The following is a 22,246-nucleotide window of genomic DNA, read 5'->3' on the forward strand; positions in this document are numbered from 1 at the left end:
TGGTGTGGTGTAAAGAATTATGGAAGTCGACGTCGACGACAAGGCCAGTTTATAGTCGGCTAGTGCTTAGGATGTGCGCTAGCGTTTGGCAAGTGGTGGGAGATGCGCGACATGTATGAAGGTGAAGGTAAAGGTAGACTTTTAATCTTTGATAGTCCCCCATGACATAATCACCGCCCTCCTTTAAGCCCAAGCACTCCCGATGAGTGTTGAAGTACCACTTGGGGGTTCTCTTCTGCAAAACCTTCGTACTTGTCCATGTGCTCTTCTGATCATGCTGCCATCCATCCGCAATCCTGCTTCCTCTCACACCACCCTGCACCCTCCGCTGCCCAGGTACTATCACCTAAAATCTCACTCTGACATATCCAAAGTACAGCACATACTAACTCTACACATCATACCCGCCCCTCCATCCCATCATCCATCATCCCCCACCCATCCCCCAAGCCCCGAAAGACAAGCCACCTAGTAAACGCGTCTCGGAGCGTGCGAACGATGCAACTGATCTCTCGAACCCCGATGCGGATGCCCCGAACGCGTAGAGCGCTTGCTTGAACTTCGTCTCGGCTTAGACTTCGATCTCGACTTCGATGAGTGCGATTGTGAGCGTGAACGTGAGTGCGATGACGATTTGCCGCTAAAGCAGGCGAGCAACGCCACGAGGGCGCTTGTGATACAAATGGTTGCGGTTGGAGGGGTGTGTTGGGGGTTTCCAGGAAGGTACGTTCAGGCGAGGAACGCAAATGCGGATATGATGGTCGATGATGTTGGGTCCGTGGAGCCAAATTTATGGGTCGTTACTTCCTCTTATGCACCACATGGTGTGCAGTGCGGCACCTCACCTTGGACGTCACTTCCTCCCCACTATATACTGATGACATGCGCCGAACCACACTCTTCAAACATCTAGACCTCTAGGCCTGATTTACCAACTCAATTGTTAGCATTTAGACCCGCGATATCCGGACCCTGCATGCGTCTGGTTGCTTGGCTGTGCCTGGCGTCCGGATGCTGGCATCACCATGATTGGTTGATGGACTAGCATAATCTGTGGCGCATGTTCAGAATGACGCTCGCTGTGTATCTCGTGAACAGTGTCAATATGTGTGTAATAGATTCATAGCTCCGCAAGCTTCATAGAAACGTTAGATCTCTACAAACCACTAAGCACGCTCTGCACCCCCACAGTTCCAACATCATCCCTCCTAGCAATGAAGCCCTTCAGCTCCTGTGCATCCTGTCCACCCGCAGCCCTAAGCCTATCCCTCAACGCCTCCGGTCCAATAATGAACAACGTACTGACATCCGTCAGCACATCCATAGCACCCGGTTCCAGCTCATCGCCCGTAGGCCATGCTCTCACGAGCTCAACATAGCGATTCATGTCCTTGGACACACTGAGACCACCGACTTGTGAGATGGTGAACTTGAGTAAGTGGGATAGAACGAGGGATCGCAGACCGCGAGCGAGTTCGGCGAGGAAAAGGGAAAGGTTGCGGCCGGAGAGGGCGGCGGAGGCTTGAGAGGCGACGCGGGTTAGGAACGCGGAGACGTCGCGACAGGCTTGTGTTTCGGTTGTGACCATCAGATCGTCTTCTTTGGGCCGGAAGTCGGTCTTCTTTTGTTGAGACAGACATCTGCTCACCCAGTTGAGAGATGCTGTGAGTGTGAGATTGAGGATGTTGGATAGTTTGGATTCAAGGGTTGAAGTTGTGCTATTCGCGGACTTTTCGATGTCGCGGCGAATGGTGAGATTGGGTGTGCAAAGGGGGAGGACGATGGTTGTAGTGGTTTGTTGGAGAAGATGTAGGATTGTGGTGATGGCGTGTAGCGATGGGAAGTGGGCGAGATCAGGAGCTGTCTTGGAGTTTTCTTGAGAAACGGCATGGTCTTGTGCACTGTTATGGTGTTAGTAAGGATGCGCAATTCAAGCAGGTATGACTTACGCGTCTAGTGCCGTCTCCAGATAGATCTCGCCCATCTGCCGTAGCAGTAGGTTCAGCAGTATTTGCACGTCCTTCGGCGTCTCATTACCAGGCGACAGCTCAAGTCCACGCCCGACACCTTCTGCTAGCCACTTGAGCATACGCTTAGCGACTGGTAGCGATAGCCTGCCATCCTCATCAGTCACTTCAATATCTTTCTTCTCTTGTTGGTCTTCTTTCAAGCCAGCGATACGAAGCAGCGTTGCTTTCTGACTGGCGGGTAACTCGGTGCTTTCAAGGCGTTCCATGTACTTGTCACGAGCGGATGCAGCCAACTCTTTGCCTCGCTGGGCTAGCGATCCAAAGTACGAGGTGGGCATCTTGCTACGTCGCGAGTGGTAGATAGTGAACTTGAGCAATAGCGAAGAGTAAAGCTCCTCCAGGTTCTTCTTTTCGCGCTCGATATACTTCTCTCCAATAAAGTAGGAGGAGAAGAGCTCTTCCAGTTGCTGATCAAGGGTAGCTGCGACCGCCGAAGTAGCAGGCTCCGGATGCTCTGTCAACCCATGTGATTTTAGATCGTCCACCAACTGCGTGATGTAGCTCCTAGATGCCTGCAGTGAGCGCAGGAATGCTAGTGAAGACAGTTCTCCTGCTTTATCGAGCACCATCTCCAATCGACTTTGTATCGACTGCTGGAAGATGCGCTCGAGGAACTTGATGAGCACCTCCTCGTAGTACGGGAATGCTCGTTTGATGATGGCGGACTCATCTTGAACGACAATCTTGACTTCGTCGATCAGAGACTGTAGTGTAGGCTCGACACCCGGTGGTTCGGCATCTGGATCTTGGAGGCGATCCCAGGTTTCTAGATCAGTCGCCAGATCTTCGCCGTTCAGTTGCATGCGGTCGATGAAGAAAGAGTGCTGGTTGACGTATGTTCCAATGACACTAGCTCCATCGTTGAAGCCCTTGAGTGCAATGGCACAGTCGCGCATGCCAGCGTAGTTTGGACGCGCATAGCATTCCTGAAACTTGCTGAGGAGATCCTGCTCCAGGTTCTCCAAGAACTTCTCGATGACTTCCTTCGTGTTATGTCTCGACTGGTGCACCGTTCTCCTCTTCATGCCGTTTTGTACCTCTCCGTTGACTCGCTGGCTGCCCTCTGGGTCGAGACGCGTGCTGATGCGCAACAGCTGGCGTGCAATCTCAGCGCATCGTACTATGTCGCCGTTCTTTCGCTGGTCCTCGAGGATCATGAGTTCGCCTCGTTCGCTGACTTCTTGCCAGCATTCAATCAGGAACTTTGCGTCCAGGGCTCGCTTCCGCTGGCGATCGAGCTCTTCGAGTCGCTCTCCGATGCGCATGGCCACGTTACCCCCAGTATCGGACCCTCCCTCATCATTGCCGTTCAGCGAGCTGTCTAGCCTTTGGAACTTATCCATGGCAGTCTCCAACCGTCTCCCAAGCGATTCGACATTCTGGTTGTGTTGTAGCTCCGCACGGCGCACAGCTGTAGAGAGCTCAGTCTCCTTCTCTTCAAGGTCTTCTGAAAGACTGTTGAGTCGTGTGAGGGCGTGTTCGAACGTGCGGATGAGCGGCTTGGGATCGAACGTCTGCTGGCCGGCAGCGCCTCCGGATCGTCGTGTCGCAGGTACGGCAATTTGGGAGAGGTCCTCGATGAAGTCCTTGACAAGGAAGTCTTTGCTCTGTGAAAGTCAACAGAGGAAACCAGGCGGAAGCTGTACGGCTGCTTACGGTGAACTTCTCTAGGGTGAACTGCGGCGCGCGTATCGAATTCCTCGACGTCTGGTGGGTGAGTACCGACGAGCCATCGGAGCTGATGCGCTGCATGGTTGCAGAGGTGTGGGCAACTGCGCCTTGGGTGCTGGGTATCACTCGAGTCTACTATCACGGACGTCTATCGTAGCAGCCCAGCGCGCCAATGCCCCCGGTCGCCCTGGAGGTGCTGATTGACCTGTCGCGGAGCATGAAGTTGCCAGATATTGCTAGCGAATACTCTTCGTTCACTCCTGCATGGTACTGGGCGTGAATGACTCCTGTTGCAGTGTATTTGCATGTGGTGATGTAGTGTGTAACATATCCGAGTCGCGACTGTGGCTTGTCGCACCCGTGGACACCCCACGCCTCGGTACCAGGCCCGCACTCGCAGCAGCTCCAGCCGAACGAACAACGGGTGACCCCATGCACTATGATGCCACCAGTCCAGCCTGGGTAGGCCGTATACAAAGATGCAAAGTCATCCGTCCGTTGTCTACAGCTTCACAGTACTTGCGACAGCGTCCGCGTAATGACGCCTCAGCGCATGGCGGAGCAGGCAGGATGCGCGTCTATACTTGGCTGTGCTCGGCAGGCACGGCGCCACACGTACTTCGTATGCACCAGCCTCACCGGGATATTTCATCATCTTACGTCTGCCAGACATGGCCAGCTAACGCGCGCATTGTTCCTCTCCTTTCTGTCATACTCCAACTACTCGACCCTGTTCCCATAGGCGCTGACTGTCCCGTTTATTTTGTTGTTAAACACCCTCCACACCGCCCGTAATGGCTACCACAGGCCTGACTCCCACGCAAGAGGCCGCTTTTAGACGAAGCAAGCAACTCTCCGTCCAGCAACGCGAAGAACTTCTGAAGCCCTTTCTCCCCTCTGAACCATCCGATAGCGAGACGCAGGCGCAGAAGAAGAAGGCCCTGCGCGACCGCCGCCAACGCGCAGCCCAGCAGAACCGCAAGCCACTCGCAGGCCCCATCAAGACCTTCCTCCACCTCGCAATCTACCACGTCGTCGCTCTCTTGTTCAGCATCTTTTTCCGCTTCCGTCGCGCCTACCGACTTGTCAGGGGCAAGGTCGTCTCGCTGCTCAAGTACCATCACCGCACGCCGGAATTCATCGCCCACGATGTCAAGGACCTCGAGAAGCTGCCAAAGCACCTCAGTGTGATAGTTGAATACCAAGAGGACGACGGAAGTCAGGGTACAGCCGGATTGGAGGGACTTGTAAACGATGTCTGTGAGATAGCAGCATGGGCTGCGAGTGCCGGCATACCCTTTCTGAGTGTCTACGAACGGACGGGTAAGCCTTTCACATTCTGACCGCAGAGCCACACTGACAAGAACGAACAGGTGTGCTTAAGAACTACCTCCCCCAGACCCACGCCTCCATCTGGTCAACCCTAGAAGCCTACTTCGGACCCCATCGCAAGCCCACGCTCTCCCTCCGTGCGCCGCATCTATCCTCCTATTCTCCTCCCAACACGCCTCCTCAGAGTGCAGACGATGACCTCAAGGGGGAAGAACGCCAGCATCTTACCGTCCTCCTCCTCTCCGAACACGACGGCCGCGACACCATTGTCGACCTGACGCGCACACTAGCCGAGATGGCCCAGAAGGGCGATGTTCGACAAGAGCAGATCAACACGGACCTGATTGATGCGCAGTTGAACGACCACGTTTCGAGCGAACCAGATCTTTTGATTTTGTTCAGTCCTACGGTGCAACTCAAGGGATACCCACCGTGGCAGCTGAGGTTGACGGAGATCTTGTAAGTTGCCATATGTTGGACCACTGACTCCCTACTGACATACAATGCAGCCACCTACCAGATAACAAGGGTGTCAACTACCAGGTCTTCCTGCGAGCCCTGTACAACTTTGCAAAGGTTGAGATGCGCCTAGGAAGGTAACAGCATCGCATCCTGGTTGACTCTCTTATTATAACAATACCCAATTTGATTACCGTTATCCATCGTCTCGTTGGCTTGCCATGTCTTGATATCATATGAACATTCATATGTGAAGTGCAGCATCGCGTCATGGATCAACCAATGACGCTTCCAAGGTTCGTCACCATCACATATGCATGTCACGTAACGAAGGAGCAGTCTTGGAGGTATCTCGAATGTCATGGTGGTGCTATCTACACCATATCTTCATGCCCGCTGTGACCGTTGTGTACGTCGTAGCCATCGAGAGTAAATGCACCTAACACCTTATTCATTGTAGGTCATCAAGTACATATCCGCCCCACGAAAGAACCCATGCAACCAAAACCCAGTTCGTTTACTTGAGAGGAATGAAACGGGAGGAGTGAGTGGCACCAATACCCGGCCTTCCGTGCTTGACGGGCCTGTATGAAATGGAGAACTCGGCGAGGTAGTGGCCGACCATCTCGGGCTTGATTTCGACCTGGTTGAACTCCTTTCCGGAGTAGACACCGATGACGGAGCCGATCATCTCGGGGACGACAATCATGTCACGGAGGTGGGTCTTGACGAGGTCGGGCTTCTCGTTGGGCTTGGCCTCCTCTGTGTTGTGTTAGCAATGACCCGTCGGCTGGACGGACGGTGGTGCGTACGCTTGGACTTCCTGAGCTTCTTGATGAGACCCATGGGCTTGCGCTTGAGACCACGGTTGAACCTGCGGCGGGCACGGGCGTGGACGAGGTCGCGGAGTTCCTCAGAGCCGAGGTCGAGGAGCCTGTGTATCGATCAGAATACCGCCACACTTGTGTATATTTCCAGCGCGTCCGATGGTTCGCGGGGATCGGAAGACGTACTGGTCGAGGTCAACGCCGCGGTAAGAGAACTTGCGGAACGCCCTCTTGGCCTTAAGGGCTGTTGTGTTCGTTAGCCATGTCCATCACGTTGTGCGTCTACGTATCCAGGGAGAGCGGTGCGGGAGTGTGGGAAGGTCTGGTGCGGAGGGCAAGGGCGTACCAGCTGCGGCCTCGGGATCGTAGTCAGCGTCAGCCATGTTTGTGGTTGTCGAAGTGATGGGAGAACTTCGTTGGGTCGCGAGGGTAGTTGTCGGTCGTCAGTTCTCGATGGGCGATATTGAAATTAGAGCCCTGGAGGTGTAGCTGCCCCGTGCGCTAAGCGAGACCTTTTAGCGCCAGTCCAGACGGGCAGCTGCGATCATGCAATTCACCAACAAGAACATCTAAATTGATGTAGATAATGCCTCGATGATGAATTATTGCTTCGTAGTGATAACTAGAAACTGCGTTATGCGAATTTCGCAACAGAATCTTCACATCAACCTCGCTTTACATACGATGCGTTTGACGACTTCAAATACCTGATGACGCAGTGAGTTCACACGCGACTATCCTTCTCTAGCCTAGATGAGGATCCGAAGTGTCGCTTCAATGCTTGTCCAAGATTCTGATCTTCTCTGTTATGCTCGTTCATGGTAGCTGTGGTATCCCTATACATCTCACTGTCGGTTCGCCAGTCGCGAGATTTGACATGACATGTCGCAAGTAGGTGACAATGCGCCTCAGACTCCAACTGGGACCTGGTCTAATTGGAGACATCGCAACTTTAGTCAAAGATGGTCATATTGAACAATCACAGTCACCATGCGGGATTGGTCGGGTATCACACGACACTAGTACACTTGATGAAGATTTGAGGGTGCATGGCTTCATTCCGGGTATCTCAGCAGGCAATTAATCTATTAATGCCGCAGTGTCCTTCTCCAAATCCCTTGTAGTGCTCGCTCGACACTCCCCAAATCGAACTCGTGGCGCATGATTCTCGTAATGATCGAGAGATTTGCTGGATCATACATCGTGAAGAGAGGTGGTTGGCGACGCGCTTAGTCGAAGAGTCCGAAACCCATGTCGTCGTCAGACTCCTCCTTCTCCTCCTCCTTGGCGGCCTCGGGAGCGGCCTCAGCCTCACCGGCACCGCCAGCGGCAGCAGCACCACCGGAAGCGGCGGCGCCACCGGCACCACCAGAGGGAACGGAAGCAAGCTTCTCGGAACCAGAGGCGATGAGCTCGTTGATGTCCTTGCCCTCGAGCTCGGAGATCAGCTTGTCGAGACGGTCGGAGTCAGCCTCGATACCGACGGACTCAAGGACGGCCTGTTGCGTTGTTAGGACGTGGTATAGCGAGTTGTACTGAACGGCTCCCTCTTACCTTGACATCAGCGGCGGAGGGGGAGGTGTTTCCACCGAGACCGAGAAGGAGGTATGCCGCGAGGTGCTTCATTGTGATTGTTGGGGTGGTTTGTCTGGAACAGGAGTTCAATCGATTTAACCTGCGCTCGTCAGTATTGCGCTGCTAGATGCGATTCCAAAGTGATGCGTACCGTCGGGGCCGGAGACTGAAGCTACAAGTTCTTCTGTAGGTTGTCGTAGAAAAGAAAAGTTCGAGGACCGCGAATATTGACTTCGGGTGGGATCTCGCTACCTGGGCTATGCCGCAATGCGACTAGCGCAAAACGCCCGCCTTGTCACGTGTCCTTGGGCTAGGCGCAAAGCCATGTATAAAAGCGACTTGTCTGCGCCGCCGCCGACCGCTCATTCTCTGGCCGCTCCCCTCTTCAATCCACGACCGGTCCCGTGCGCCCATCCTCCTCTCCGCGCGCGTGATCAGTCACCGCCGACTATCGACACCGGCGAATCTCACCCGGAAAGCATGTACAACTTGTCCTCCAATCGATTTGACGACCGGTAGCCTGAGTCAAACGCTTATCAGCTGCCCATTATGAGCGTGAGTCCCGCGACTCCATCCCCACCAGCAGTCGTATGCTGACTGCATCATCTAGTCTCTCAAAGACATCATGTCTATAATCGACCGTACGGGCGCGAAGACGCAGGCGACGGTTTCGAAGCAAGGCCCGCCCGCCGGAGCCCCTAGGCCAGCGCCGCGACCGATCGGAGGGGCAAGTAGCGCCTCGCAAACCCCCCAGCTGAAGCGCAAGGCCTCAGGTCCAGTCGAGAGTACACAGGTCAAGATACAAAGGAAAGAGGCTGTCGGGGGATCAGCGCAGGCAAATGGTGCCGTGCGCGCCACCTCATCGCCTGCCACGTCGAAACCAGCTCCGTCCGCTTCTACCACCGCCGTCCCGTATCGTGGCACTGCTGCACCAGCATCCTCAAAGCCGGCGAATCCCCCCGTGCGAAAACCTCTACAGTCGTCAAACGCGCCCGCTGCCAAACCGAAGGCTGCAGCTCCTGCACCCAAGCCTGCGCCCGCCGCCACCACCTCAACACCCGCCTCGTCTGCCGCACCCAAGAAAGGATATCTCGCTATGCTTCAGAAGGCGAAAGAGAAGGACTCAACGAAGCCTATCGCCCCACCAATCAAGCATGAACCAACAAAGATCCTTACACGAAAAGAACGCTTGGCACTCAAGGCAGAAGCAAGTGCCGGCGCAAAGGGCAAGAAGCCCGTCGCTGGATTACCCTCAAGAACAACAGACCCGAAAGCCGATCCATCGAAAGACAAGAAGAAGGCTGTCGAAGTTGGTTATCAAGGCACAGCACGACCTGCCAAGAAGCCTGTTGAGGTTGGCTACAAGGGAACCGCCCGTCCAACAAGCGCACCTGCAACGTCTAGTCGAAACGGCACACCAGCCGTCAAGGCCAAACCCAACCCAGGCAAAGGACGATATGACGGTTACGCAGACTGGGACGAGCTTAGTGAGATGGAGGACGAAGAAGAAGACTATGCCTCTGACGCTTCTTCTGATATGGAGGGCGGTATCTGGGACGTAGAAGAAGAAGAACAGATAGCACTCAAGGTTGCTAAGAAGGAAGACGCGGAGGCACTAGCGGAGGAAAATCGGTTGAAGCGTGAGAAAGAAGAACGTAAGAAGAAGTTGGCGGCTATGGCTGCCAAGGCGAAGAAGAGGTTTTGAGGTTCTTCGGCGTTACGGTTTACGATCACACGGCATGGGGGCGTTTCATCTGCATTCTCGCGGTTGCATAGCCATGGAGCGGTTTCTTCTTTTTTTCATGGCGCATTTACGGTTGTTGCATACCCGGAAGAACGATCATGGCTTCACAGTAAGCATCTCGCTGCAAGAGATTACAATGCAAGTAGTGTATATTTATAACGCCGTCGGCAATAATACCTTCAGGCTCCAACATATCACGGTACCCCTCTACTCCGTTCCAACCTTACCGCATGGATTGTGCTCTGTCTGTGTTGTCCCTTCCAAACCACCGATATCACCTTTGCCGAGGATCAGCGTGTCCAGATATTACCATGGCCACGCACCGCTCTGCGATTGCATTGAAGCGAGTGTTCAGCCAGCGCGTTCACAAACGCCCCTTTGTCACAACCGAGCACATGGAACTGCCAAACAGCCCAGCATGTATCCTCACCATCGAACACTCATGTTCTGATCTCCTGTCCAGTATCTCCGCCACCGAACTCCCAATATCAGAACCACGACGATGCCATCCTTTCAGCGACTCAAACACCCATTCCGACGCCCTACTCATTATTACACGATCCATGAGCCGTCCCCTACACCGAGGCAGCTAGAAACACAACGCGAGAAGGAGAGGCAAAGGGCTCTCGACAAAATCGAGAACGACCTCGATGACGGACGTATTGGGCCCAGAAGTGGTGACTCGCCTGACGAACTTCCGGTGATCATCGATAGGGGTCCGTACCGAGGCCATATATACCCACGAGAGCAGCTCTTCTTCAACAGCATCATGCTAGCTTCGGACGTTGAACCAATATACGCTGGTCCACCAGGTGGAGAGCTGCGGCAGGAGGTGCATAGGACTCCAATCCGGCGTCCGAAAACACAAGCAGAGCAGAAGCTCCCTCCAAGACCCGTACCAAGTGAGTACTTGACGGCCTCACAGAACAGAGAAAACCTGAGGAGGTGGGAAGAGAAGAACAACAAGTCTGCTGCGGCTGGGCAAACACAGCATCCAAGGCCTGTACCGAGTGAGTATCTGACTTCCGCACAAAATACGGAGAATCTTAGGCGATGGGAGGAGCGGAGCGGCAGGACTCCTACTGTTCGGCGAACACAGATTCCAGAGCGGGGACCTTCTCCTCCAGGACAACCATCTCCACCGAGGGCGCCGATCACGCCAGGCACTAGTGAGTGGGATGGGTTCATGGACTTCCCTTTAGGTAACCATCAGTCCAGCGATCCTGGTGTACAGGCTACTGTAAATGAGTCGAGCTCATCACACAGCCTGCCGACAACGACAATTCCCGCAGCCCGACTGGACCCAACAGCACCGCCTCGGACTGTTGTTGATTCGGCATTGCAGACGGATTCACCTGTCCCGCTAGTTTCAGCAGATTCTGTGAATATGCAAGCTCGAGCGGAACCTTCGACAGAACTGCCAGATCGTTTTTCAGGCCGGACCGAGCAGTCTGAACTACTAACATGGCTTACGGCGCTTAACAGTATCATTCGCAATGATGTTGTCGACCCGGTCACAAGGGCAAGGATCCGAGAAAGAGTGACCCATGACTCTACCACTGTTGATTCTAGGAATGGAGAGACTCAGCCTATCACGATGACAGGCGCTGGTCTTGTTCCAAACTTCAGCTACCCAATTGCTGGAAGTGCGTTTCATGATCGCCTTCATGCCGAGCAGACGCCTCCATCGCCGTCACTAGAGGATACTAGGAGAAGTGAAGAGCAGCAGCAGCCGCCGCTAACAAATGGTGTTAGTCTTGGACATCACAGCGATTCAAGTTCAAGCCGCACTCTCTATCGCTCTCTCACGCCAAATAATCTGCCTTTACGAGGAGGCAGTGGCGAGAGCCCAGCTCTACTAACAAATGGTGTACATCCAGGTTACTATCCCCCATCAAGCTCTAGCGGGGACTCCAGTAATCCTGCCCTCCACTACCCACCTGCACTTCCCGACAACGTGCCAGAGCACGTCTTCAACCTCCTCTGTTCGCTACTAACACCTTCCGAGCTCGCCCTCCACTACGACGTCGTCCAAGACTCAGCACCTCCGCATCTGCCACCATTCCCTGCACTTGTGCCGCCCAGTAATGCCGCGTCAGATATCCCAATAGTAGTGCGTCTTGTCCAAAGGTTACATGCTGCTGTCTACGGTCTCCAAGATCGCGTATGGGGCCTAGAAGAAGATCTCATTCCGCAGCTCAGCACGCACCTGGAAGAGAAGCACCTCCAGATCAGAGAACTCGATCGAGAAAACGAGAACTTACAAGACGAGATCACCGAGCTAAAGCGCATAGCAGATTTCAGCACCAAAGTTCTGACTGGATGCTGGGAGCGCGAATGGGAGGTTTGGCGCACACTCCTCGACATTCAGAGAAGGCGTGAGACATACCGCAGTCCTTTAGCTCGCATCTTCTCGCGCACTCCTACTCCCAGTGTTCAAGACGACGGGCTTTTAGACTTTTGTAAGCCAGAAGGCTATGTCGCCCCGCCTCTGCCGACTGGAAAAGTAACACAGGGCCTTCTTAAGAAGAAGGAACTCGATGCGCTTCTGCTGATGGCGAAACAGAATGTTACTATACTCATTGAGGATCTGGGGGAGTTGAAGGGGTTGGCCGAGGCATATGACAGGAGAAACGAGGCAGAGGAGGAGCGGCCTGTTGAAGGGTCGCGGAGAGATATTTGATGATGTTCGTGGATTTGTAGAACAAACGTAATGCCTTACTGTTTTGAATTCATGTAGTTGCAAGTGTTGACTGCTGACCGTGAGTGCCCAGGTGAAGTGACTGGGGTCCTCCCCGCCTTCGCGCTGAACTTCAGCTCTGACGCGCCTACCATCCTAGACTCCTACACTGCGCGCACCTCCAGCCATCGATCACATGCATTCATTACTGACCACTTGCCATGGCTGAGGTCGTTGGTACAGTTGCATCTGTCGCTCAGCTTGTCCAACTGAGCGGTGCCCTACTCGCTGGCGGCTACAACTACCTATCGAAGGTCGCGCGAGCGCCCAGCGAGATTCGGAGTCTCCTGACGGAAACCGCGGCCGTCAACAGCCTTCTCGCGCAATTACAGCAAATCGCAGATACATCGCCCAAAGCAGCTGCAGACGATGCGCTGCAAGCTCTTGAACGGGTTGGTGTCTTTCAAGAATGTCAGTTAACGCTCAAGTCGATCGAGCGGGCGCTGGCAAAATGCGAGCAGGTTAATGGTCAAGATGCAAAGAACTTAGGAAGGAAACTGATGTGGCCGTTCAAAGAGAAAGAAACTAAAGACGCCTTGCAGAGACTTCATCACATGCGCGGGTTACTTGCGAATGCTATCGAGGCCAACTCTGCGTGAGTATACACGCTCCTCAACGAGTATTTGGCCTAAACGGTTCATAGATCCGCGATACGGCGCATCGAAGTAGGGCAAGGCCTCATATCAGACGAGATGAAGAATATGTCTGAGCAGCTCCGTGCGCAGACGAGTCGTGAGGAGACACAGAAGGTGATATCGTGGGTCTGTCCAACGCCGTCCGCTGGTGCGCATGCCAGTCTTGCGAGCGCTATGAGTCGCCATATTCCTGGTACCGGAGAATGGCTCTTACACTCCAAGGAATTTCAGGATTGGAAAGACTCGGATTCTGGCACCATGTGGATTACTGGTCTTCCTGGAGCAGGCAAAACGCTTCTCTGCGCTTCTATTATTCGCCATGTTCAACAGCTGTGCACGGATACCACTACGATTGTGTACTTCTTCTGCGATCATCGCGATCACGCGAAAATGACGCACGACAACTTTGCTTCGAGTGTTGCGAGGCAAATGATGGAAGCTTCACCTTTATGTCTTGACGAAGGCAGATCACTGTACAACGAGAAGTCTAGGGAAGGTAGTCGCCCCTTTCAAAGCGACGATTACTTGTCACTGATCTGCTCATCTTTGGGACATCTACAGGATGTTTTCATCCTCCTGGACGCGCTCGATGAGTCCACTGAGGGTGATAGCATAGCCCGAAGTCTTGCGAAAATTCACGAATCCCAGAAGGGCGCAGGGTGCCGTATCAGGATTCTTTTGACGAGCCGATTCGATGCCCTTATTCAGGGACGATATCCCAACCTTGCCACGACACATGTCATTCTTGCAGAGAACATGCGTCCCGACATCCAGCATTACGTTGCGGAAGAACTTCAAGCGCGCGTCGCAAAAGGTGCGCTCAAAGTCAGGAACAAAGACATTTTGTCCTCAATACGACAACAGGTCGTCCTCCGTGCGGGCACGTAAGTCTCCTAAGTCTTGCGTCCTCTGGTCCTCCACCTAGCTTCACAGCTATTCATTTACCCGTCATGATAGATTACTAATGCAATACAGGATGCTACAGGCGCGTCTGAAGATTGACTACATTTGTACGGCGAAGTCAGACAAAGAGATCAAAATCATCGTGCAAAATTTACCGCATGGGCTTGGACACACGTACGAAGCGCTTTTGTGCGATATCGCGACGCGGTACCCAACAAGGATTGAAGAGGTACAAAAGTTGTTCCGGTGTCTTATTGCTGCTGCGACACCATTGACCGCTTCTGAGCTAGCGGAGATCTTGGCCATGCAACCCGATGAGCGCGACTTGGATCATGATGCCGTGGTCACAGATCCTTACGACGCTTTGGAACCAATCTCCACACTCATACGGATTGAAAGTTCCGAAGATCAGCGCAGTTTGATAAGACTATGCCATTTTACCCTAGAGGAATATCTTACCTCCACTACTATCCAGCAAAGTCCGGCTAGTCAATTCTATGTGTCTGATAGCGAGGCAGAAGCATGGATGGCCGATATATGCCTTCAGTACCTCACCATGAATACCTTTAATGTGCCACTAGAGTACGGCATAGATCTGGATCATCATCAAGATTATGCATTTCGCACGTACGCTGCACTCAACTGGTTCAATCATGCAAGCGCTTCAGTATGTCGCTTACATCTACATGATCCGTCCCGTCCTGCTCTTGGCAGGTTCCTGGACGCCGAGGAGGGACCGCCTTGCTACAAGAGATGGCAGAGTCTGATTGCGAAGATCTTGCCCAATGCCGAATTCCTCGACTATTCGCCAACATGTATGTGCATCTGGGCCGAGTTGCACGTTACTGCAAGGGAGGTGTGCCAACGGCTACCAAACATGGACTACCAGTTCGAAAATGGCCTCACATGCCTTACAGTTGCCGCAAAGGAGTACGATCACATGCTGGTCAGATATCTCTTAGAACATGGTGCAAAGGTAGACGAGCCAACTCGCGAACTGGGACAGTTTAAAGCGTTGACTCCGTTGCATTTCGCAGCCGAATGGTGTGCGAAGGGGGTAGTGAATCTTTTACTAAACCAAGGTGCTGATCCACACAGACCTTCTGCATCAGGCGCCACCCCGTTCTATCGAGCCTGTCGTGGCGGAGACCTAGACATAGTGAATCGACTCAAAGAGTGCGGATGCGACATCAACGCGCGGAATTGGAGTAATTGGACGCCGATCTTCGAGGCAATCGAGCACGATCACGAAGACGTACTTGATCTCTTATTGAAGTGGCATGTTGATCTATCGGTCGTTACGAACGCAGGCTGGACAGTACTGTCTTTCGCTAAAGCGCTCAAGAGAGAATCTATGTTGGAGAAATTGGAGCACGCTGTAGCTGACTACGGAGTTACCCTCCCTGAAAGTCCACTCGAAAACTGCGGGGAAGCCGTTGTGAAGGGAACTGACAGGCCAAAGCACGAAGTCATCCTGTAGCATGCTTCAAAGCTGTGTCAATGTAGAACCAGTTCGTTCTCTTCGGTATCTTCACCACCGTCAAGATCTATCATGCTGAATGCCACTACCTCATTCGAAGAGCAGAATGAACATGTGAGTGGGGCGTTACATCGGCGAACATACTGACCGTTAGGGAAGCAAGAGCTTTCGCTGGTGCCACGTACGCTGGTGATTGTGCAAGTTCGAACAGACGCGTTCGTCGCACAAACGAAGAAACATGACAGTAAATCGTATCACGAAATCGCTGTCGCGGCGAATCGGTCGACGTAATGGATTTCCATAGCAGGTACATTGACCGAATCTTGGTTAGACCGTGGCTGGAAGCGTGGCTGAGGTGGCTGTGCTGTGTAGGGGTCCAGTTCGCAACCCATGTCGCTTGCGTGCTCGATGTCCCACCCCTCGGTCATCCCGTGTCCGATCGCACTTGCTCTATTCGCCCACGCCCACTCGATAGCTACCCCTCCAACTCTCCAGACGTATCCGAACAAAGTGTAACCATGATCAGCCACCACAATAATCCCGCAATTTCAGCTTCGGTGCATCCACGGTAGTACTACGGGAGTTGGTGAGGTCGTTCGATGCTGTAACAGGCCACATCAAACTTTCTCATCCTTCCTGGACCATTTCTTTGCGGTGGCTTTGCGGTGCCACGATGAAGATTCAATCACTCACCATGACAGTTTTGGTGATGAGCTGCCGCTGAACCAAGGCACATCCGGACTTTGCCGAGATCTAGAGCGGTCCGAATGTACGGCTCAGCTTCACAGGGGTCACAGCGATAGTAATACAGCATAGGCGGGACGAACAACACCAAACCTGCTTTCGGCATTGCGGGGTGATAGAGGGGTATGCTGCCCTCGAGAGGACGCATATAAAGAGGACGAGGCCTGCCACGATAGTCAGTGTTCAGCAAACAGCAAGTAACTTCTCTACCAAATATTCCAACCCTCCAGAGTCTTTCACTCAAACACATATCTATCAACATGTCTTACAACGACAACGACCGCGAGGATCGTACCTCAGGCTACGGTAGCAGCAACCGTGAAGACAACGAGTACGGTTCCAAGTCTTCTGGATATGGAAACGACCAGGACTCGTCCTACGACAACAAGAAGTCGAGCTATGGGTCGAATGACAACGACAGCACTTCGTACGGTTCCTCCAACCGTAAGAATGATGACGATGATACCTACGGGTCCGAGAAGAAGTCTAGCTACGGCTCCTCAGACCGCAACGACGACTCTTATGGGTCTGGCAACAAGTCCTCCGGATACGGCTCCTCGAACCGCAACGACAACGACGAGGACTCCTATGGTAGCAACAAGCAGTCTAGCTATGGCTCCTCCGACCGTAAGGACAGTGACGACACTTACGGTTCCGAGAACAAATCATCGAGCTACGGCTCATCGAACCGTAACGACAACGATGAAGACTCGTACGGCAGCAACAAGAAGTCCAGCTACGGTTCTTCGGACCGCAACGACAACGACAACAACGATTCCTCGTACGGCAGCAACAAACAGTCCAGCTATGGTTCTTCGGACCGTACCGATGACAACGACTCGTATGGTAGCAAGAACCAGTCGAGCTACGGCTCATCGAACCGCAAGGACGATGATGACTCGTACGGCTCGTCCAACCGCAAGACGGACAGCGACAGCTACGGCTCCAGCAACAAGTCTTCCGGTGGCTTTGGAGCTTCTGAAGAAACTTCATATGGCTCCGGCAACACTTCTTCTGGGTATGGAGGCTCTTCGGGCCGTGACGACAATGACTCGTACGGAAGCTCTGGACGCAAGAACGAAGACAGCTACGGCTCCAACGACCGCGAGAGCTCGGGATATGGTAGCTCAAACAAGAAAAGCGACGACTACTAAAGGTCGGTGTAATACCTTGAGGGTCGGTAGATTCGGTATGGCCGCTCATAGCTGCAAATCGTCGCTTGGCTCCCGTAGTGCAGTTTTTGCGCCGAGGCTACTATAGTATGTTTGTAGAAGTGCAAACCAATTGTACCCTAAAGACCCTGACCGCCAATCGATGAATCGCGTGACGTGACATAACATGCGAGCCCAGACAGTGCAGATGTTACTGTAACACTAGCGCGAATCATGACAGGGAAGCTTGCCGCGTGGTGTACGTCACTAGCGGGGCAATCTCATGCTGGGAGGGGCCCAGAGCTATAGCTGCCAGTCTGTCACTTGAAGCCTACATCCCCTTAAACACACATCTACGCATACACACTTTGGCAACACTCAATCTATTCACTCTTCTACTCACCACACATTGTAAGTTTTTCACTATCATAGGCATTGATCAGCTGCGAGCTTGGATGCTCGCCTCGGTCCAATGAAGCTTGGCTGCTCCTAAGCATCGGAGCAAGCTTCTGGTGAAGCGTTCTGAACGTTCGCACGACTGGCAAGCATCGACGCTACGCTTCATAGTTACATCGGCACTTCCAGAGTAGTGCAGCTTGGCGCATCAATTGCTAACACATATACAGACTCTTGACCCTACAAAATGTCCTACAACGACGACCGCCGCGAGTACGGCCAGGAGTCTGGCTATGGTGGCCGGGGAGACGACCGCCGCGAAGAATACGGCCGTCCCCAGGAGGGGGGCTTCGGAGGACCTGCTCTTGGCGACGAAGAGAGAAGGGGTGGCGGTGGAGGTGGATATGGTTCCTCAGGTGGTTACGGTGGGGGTGGCGAGCGCAGAGAAGAACATGGAAGACCACAGGAAGGCGGCTACGGTGGCCCTGCGCTAGGTGATGACAGACGCGAAGAAGGCTATGGTGGAGGATATGGCAGTGGCCGCCCCACTGGAGGAAATGGCGGAGGATATGGACACGAAAGCCGCCAGGAGTCACGTCCAAGCGGCGGCTACTCAGGCGGCGGCGACAACTACAATGACCGTCCGTCTGGAGGCAGCAGCTACAACGATCGTCCATCCGGAGGCAGCAATTACAACGACCGCCCATCCGGAGGTGACAGCTACAATGACCGCCCATCAGGTGGCAGCTATGGAGGAGGTAACTCGGGAGGCTACGGCGGATCCGGTCACCATGAAGGCCAACAGTCTTCTGGCACATCCTACGGCGGTGGCGGCGGGTACGGTGGCAGCTCAGATGATTTTTCTGGTGCAGCCCAGCACGCATCGAGCGAGTCTGGAAACAGCGGCGACAACGACCTCTTCAGCAACGTCCTTGGCATGCTGTCCGGCAAGAAGGACAAGCTCAAGGATGAGGATGTTGACGAGGACGACGCTGTCAAGCAGCACGAGAAGTTCTACGGTGGCGGTGGCCACGGCGGTAACGAGCAAGCCAGCTCAAACAACGTCGGAGCTGCTGCTGCTATGCAAGCCATGAAGATGTTCAACAACAGCAGCAACGAGGATGCCAAGGGCGGACAGAACAAGTTCATCGGCATGGCTATGGGACAGGCGGCCCAGCTTTTCGACAAGCAACAGAGCGAGGGCAAGACTGTAAGTCATTAGCTCAACACACCTGTTATCGTTACTGACACGCGTAGGACCCGAGTGCTACTAAGCAGGATGCCATTGCGCAGGCTGCACAGATGGCTCTCAAGTTCTACTTGAAGTCGCAGATGGGCGGAGGCAGTGGTGGTGGTAGCAGCGGCGGCTCTGGAGGCCTTGGGAGTGTCTTAAACATGGCATCAAAGTTCATGAGTAAGTAGAGTCGACTTGCACAACAGCCCAAGAGGTCAAGACGGTAACATAAGCCGATGAATTCATCCTGACTTGGCATCACGATGCATCCATCCACCGACCCACCAAGAACCTGCTTCATGTAAGTGGAGATATGATGCCGCGCTAACCATCAGTAATTTTCCGTAAAACCTGGCAAGCGATAAGCGAGGGTGAAAGACTGTGGCGGTGGTGTACGAATCATCCTTCAAGCCCCGCTCGACGCGGCAGCCGCATTTCATTTTGTGGCGCACACGGCACAGTTGTCCGTATCATCAACGCGTGCCGTTAGCACGCCTGACTTCAGCCTGCTGTTTACTTTGCGTCACAACAAAGCCGTCGTCAGCCTACGAACAGCGTCTGCAAGTACCCAACCGCAGAGCCAGAACCGGTGAATGGGCAGCATAATCATACGTGTAATAGATGGTTTGCAGGATGCAATACTCTGGGCCCTTAACATGCCGCGGCCCCACACCCTGCAGCTGTCCAGCCAAAAGCTACAAGCTGCATCGAAGAGGATCACGTACCCCATGACCTGCGCCTAAGAGAGACGTGTTAGGCCCAATGCGCGTGGCTTGCTCAGCTTATCCGGGCCAAGTGTAAGCAATCGACAGACCGGATTGAGGAGATGAGCTGGGAAGCCAACAGCCGCACCCTGGCCGGGGTACATGACGGCTGGCCGCCTTTTTTGTGCAGGTGCCTTTTGTTCTCAGCCTGCTTGTCCTCTTTCTTTATGCTCTGAATCATTTACTACTATATCCCGTCGCTGCCTGCTGTCGCTTTCGTCTCGTTCTGCTCCAGTCAGTCGTTAAGTGTGTGCCGTTACGATGCGCGGATTTCATCCAGTCGTTACTCAGGCTAGCCTTGCGCTGTTGCAGCTCTCGTCTCTACTACTGCCTCTCGTTATCGCGCAGGACTCTGTCAGTTATGACTTCGATAGCTATGGAGCTGAAGACCCAAGCGGCACGCCGTACCAGACTTACAGATCCAACGTGGACGTGAAGCCACCGCAGATGCAGATCAATCGCAACGGCACCGCATTGATGAGTGGACATATCTTTCTGGGAATCAACGGTCTGCCTACGAGTGGACAGAATTGGCCAGCGATCTTTGGTACGTCGTTCTATTTCCCAGAAAGCCGGTTGAGGGTTGTGACATGAACCCTGCATTGAATCAGCCCTATCGTATCACGCGACATCCATGTGCTAATCTGTGTAACCAGAGTTCTCGGACGACCGCATGGGCTCGCTTGTGTGGACCGGGAACTACAGCGAACCCTTCGATTTCAAGACGCAAACGTACAAAGGCGAGCCTGTACTCACACTCTGGTCCGGCGAGCTACTGAACGGCTACGGACGCGGCTCTTATCATATCCTCAACCAGAGCTATGACGAGATTGCGCACTTCCAAGTCAGCCGGTTCGGAGACGAAATGGGCGATATCCACGAGTTCCTCATCACCGCTGATGATACTGCGATTGTCTTGATCTATCATGGTATCCCATGGGATCTGACAGCGTCTGGGGGTGTTGAGAACGGTTGGCTGTTCGAGAACACATTCCAGGAGATCAACATCGAGACTGGGGATATTGTCTTTGAGTGGAATGCTAGCACGCATGTTGGTATCAACGAGTCGTACAACTCTCTACCATCCGACGTTGGCCAGTCCGAAGAAGCGCCGTGGGATTACTTCCACATCAACTCGGTTGAAAAGGATAAGAACGGCGACTACCTGGTCTCAGCGCGTGTCATGGACTGCATCTACAAGATTTCTGGACAAGATGGAAGCATCATCTGGCGTCTTCAAGGTCGTCAGTCGGACTTCGATGTTGACCCAGCCGTCACCTTCGCGTTCCAGCACGATGCTCGCTGGGTGGACGAAGACCAAACGCGCATGACGCTCTTCGACAACGGGCCCACCGAAACAATCGGCTACTCGCGAGGCCTTTTGCTCGACGTCAACCAGGATGAGAAGACTGTAAAGCTTATCACCGAGTTCACCAATCTAGGCAAGACCTTTGGCACATTCGAAGGCAGCTTACAAGCCATCGATCCCTCTAACGAAACGACAAACTTTATGCTTGGATTTGGTAGCCAGCCCTACTTCACCGAGCTAGATCACGAGGGCAACGTCCTACTTGACGTGCAATTCGGCAAGAGCAACGTCGTAAACGCATACCGAGCGTACCGCCAGCAATGGGAGGGTAAGCCATCAACCAAGCCGGATGTGCACTGGGACCAAGACGGCAACACGGCGTTCTTTTCTTGGAACGGTGCCACCGAGGTTGAGAGTTGGGTTGTATGCACAGCCAATGCTAGCGATTCACGTACCTGGACCAACGTTACTGTGGCAAGGAGAACGGGGTTCGAAACGACAATCAATCTCCAGGATGTTGAGTTGGAAGGCTTTGTACGTGGAAAGGCCGTTAGCGGTGACGGTACCGCGTTGGGCTGGACTATGGCGAGTGACGGAAATGAACTCTTTGATGCGCCGGATGATGTTGAGGAGACTGGGTCTGCCAGGACTCCTACGCCTACTGCTTCTCCTTCGAGCTCAGCATCTAATACGGAAGCTGCCCCTGCGAGCACGTCGAGCGGTGCTGCGGCAAGAGCGACACATGGGGTTATGGAGCAGGTGTACGTTGCTGCTGTAGTGGTTGTCGGTGGGTTGGCGCTTGCATGAGGAAGCTGTTGATAGGAAGGGAAGGAGATAGTCACGAAGAAGCATGTGGAACGTAACATTAATATCTATTATCACTGCGAGTTCGTCATGTTGATGTAAAACATGCGGCTCTGAATGAGCTTCCCAGGGTAATACGCCGATCAGCCGACCGACCAGCCGATACCGTCACTTACGAACCAAGCAAGTGTTACTATGTCTAATAACACGCTCCCACTTTTACAACCTCTGCAAAACTTCAGAAGCGACTGATGAGCGACCCTACATCATCTCGCGCGCTATCACCACTTGACCTGCCTTCGGCTGCTCTGCATTATCACGCCCATGCTGAGCCACACCCCGATTCCGAGGATGCAGTGCGCTACGAACGACAGCGCTTTGCAAAGGAACTAGTTCCCGTACATCGCGAAAGGATTGCTGAAGCAAATGAAGCGCATGCGACGCCCAG

The 22,246-nt window shown here is 53.6% G+C and overlaps 10 protein-coding genes across 10 annotated transcripts; 7 read left to right on the top strand and 3 right to left on the bottom strand.

Annotated features, from left to right (window-relative positions):
• Nucleotides 1–1,156: 1,156 nt before the first annotated feature.
• On the bottom strand, nt 1,157–3,782 carry J4E79_009155 (uncharacterized protein; the record flags this gene model as incomplete). The annotated part of the gene is made up of 3 exons (XM_049358006.1): nt 1,157–1,901; nt 1,950–3,637; nt 3,687–3,782. The coding sequence occupies 3 exons, from the start codon at nt 3,780–3,782 to the stop codon at nt 1,157–1,159; spliced, it is 2,529 nt and encodes an 842-aa protein (XP_049207605.1).
• Nucleotides 3,783–4,495: 713 nt separating this feature from the next.
• J4E79_009156 (uncharacterized protein) lies at nt 4,496–5,633 on the top strand (the record flags this gene model as incomplete). Its single annotated transcript, XM_049358007.1, has 3 exons — nt 4,496–5,024; nt 5,075–5,492; nt 5,543–5,633. The coding sequence occupies 3 exons, from the start codon at nt 4,496–4,498 to the stop codon at nt 5,631–5,633; spliced, it is 1,038 nt and encodes a 345-aa protein (XP_049207606.1).
• A 376-nt stretch (nt 5,634–6,009) lies between these two features.
• Nucleotides 6,010–6,702, bottom strand: RPS15 (ribosomal protein S15; the record flags this gene model as incomplete). The annotated part of the gene is made up of 4 exons (XM_049358008.1): nt 6,010–6,254; nt 6,305–6,426; nt 6,506–6,563; nt 6,666–6,702. 4 exons carry the CDS (start codon nt 6,700–6,702, stop codon nt 6,010–6,012), a joined length of 462 nt encoding a protein of 153 aa, XP_049207607.1.
• Nucleotides 6,703–7,548: 846 nt separating this feature from the next.
• On the bottom strand, nt 7,549–7,945 carry ALTA5 (60S acidic ribosomal protein P2; the record flags this gene model as incomplete). Its single annotated transcript, XM_049358009.1, has 2 exons — nt 7,549–7,818; nt 7,874–7,945. 2 exons carry the CDS (start codon nt 7,943–7,945, stop codon nt 7,549–7,551), a joined length of 342 nt encoding a protein of 113 aa, XP_049207608.1.
• A 498-nt stretch (nt 7,946–8,443) lies between these two features.
• Nucleotides 8,444–9,599, top strand: J4E79_009159 (uncharacterized protein; the record flags this gene model as incomplete). The annotated part of the gene is made up of 2 exons (XM_049358010.1): nt 8,444–8,449; nt 8,505–9,599. 2 exons carry the CDS (start codon nt 8,444–8,446, stop codon nt 9,597–9,599), a joined length of 1,101 nt encoding a protein of 366 aa, XP_049207609.1.
• A 1,636-nt stretch (nt 9,600–11,235) lies between these two features.
• J4E79_009160 (uncharacterized protein) lies at nt 11,236–12,321 on the top strand (the record flags this gene model as incomplete). Its single annotated transcript, XM_049358011.1, has 2 exons — nt 11,236–11,284; nt 11,519–12,321. The coding sequence occupies 2 exons, from the start codon at nt 11,236–11,238 to the stop codon at nt 12,319–12,321; spliced, it is 852 nt and encodes a 283-aa protein (XP_049207610.1).
• A 218-nt stretch (nt 12,322–12,539) lies between these two features.
• On the top strand, nt 12,540–15,396 carry J4E79_009161 (uncharacterized protein; the record flags this gene model as incomplete). Its single annotated transcript, XM_049358012.1, has 3 exons — nt 12,540–12,973; nt 13,022–13,897; nt 13,989–15,396. 3 exons carry the CDS (start codon nt 12,540–12,542, stop codon nt 15,394–15,396), a joined length of 2,718 nt encoding a protein of 905 aa, XP_049207611.1.
• A 1,004-nt stretch (nt 15,397–16,400) lies between these two features.
• J4E79_009162 (uncharacterized protein) lies at nt 16,401–17,294 on the top strand (the record flags this gene model as incomplete). Its single annotated transcript, XM_049358013.1, has 1 exon — nt 16,401–17,294. One exon carries the CDS (start codon nt 16,401–16,403, stop codon nt 17,292–17,294), a length of 894 nt encoding a protein of 297 aa, XP_049207612.1.
• A 640-nt stretch (nt 17,295–17,934) lies between these two features.
• On the top strand, nt 17,935–19,109 carry J4E79_009163 (uncharacterized protein; the record flags this gene model as incomplete). Its single annotated transcript, XM_049358014.1, has 2 exons — nt 17,935–18,897; nt 18,945–19,109. The coding sequence occupies 2 exons, from the start codon at nt 17,935–17,937 to the stop codon at nt 19,107–19,109; spliced, it is 1,128 nt and encodes a 375-aa protein (XP_049207613.1).
• Nucleotides 19,110–19,946: 837 nt separating this feature from the next.
• Nucleotides 19,947–21,801, top strand: J4E79_009164 (uncharacterized protein; the record flags this gene model as incomplete). The annotated part of the gene is made up of 2 exons (XM_049358015.1): nt 19,947–20,232; nt 20,342–21,801. The coding sequence occupies 2 exons, from the start codon at nt 19,947–19,949 to the stop codon at nt 21,799–21,801; spliced, it is 1,746 nt and encodes a 581-aa protein (XP_049207614.1).
• Nucleotides 21,802–22,246: the final 445 nt, after the last annotated feature.

Source organism: Alternaria viburni, assembly GCF_023758015.1.
Source record: "Alternaria viburni strain BMP 2772 chromosome Unknown scaffold_23, whole genome shotgun sequence".
Lineage (NCBI taxonomy): Eukaryota > Fungi > Ascomycota > Dothideomycetes > Pleosporales > Pleosporaceae > Alternaria > Alternaria viburni.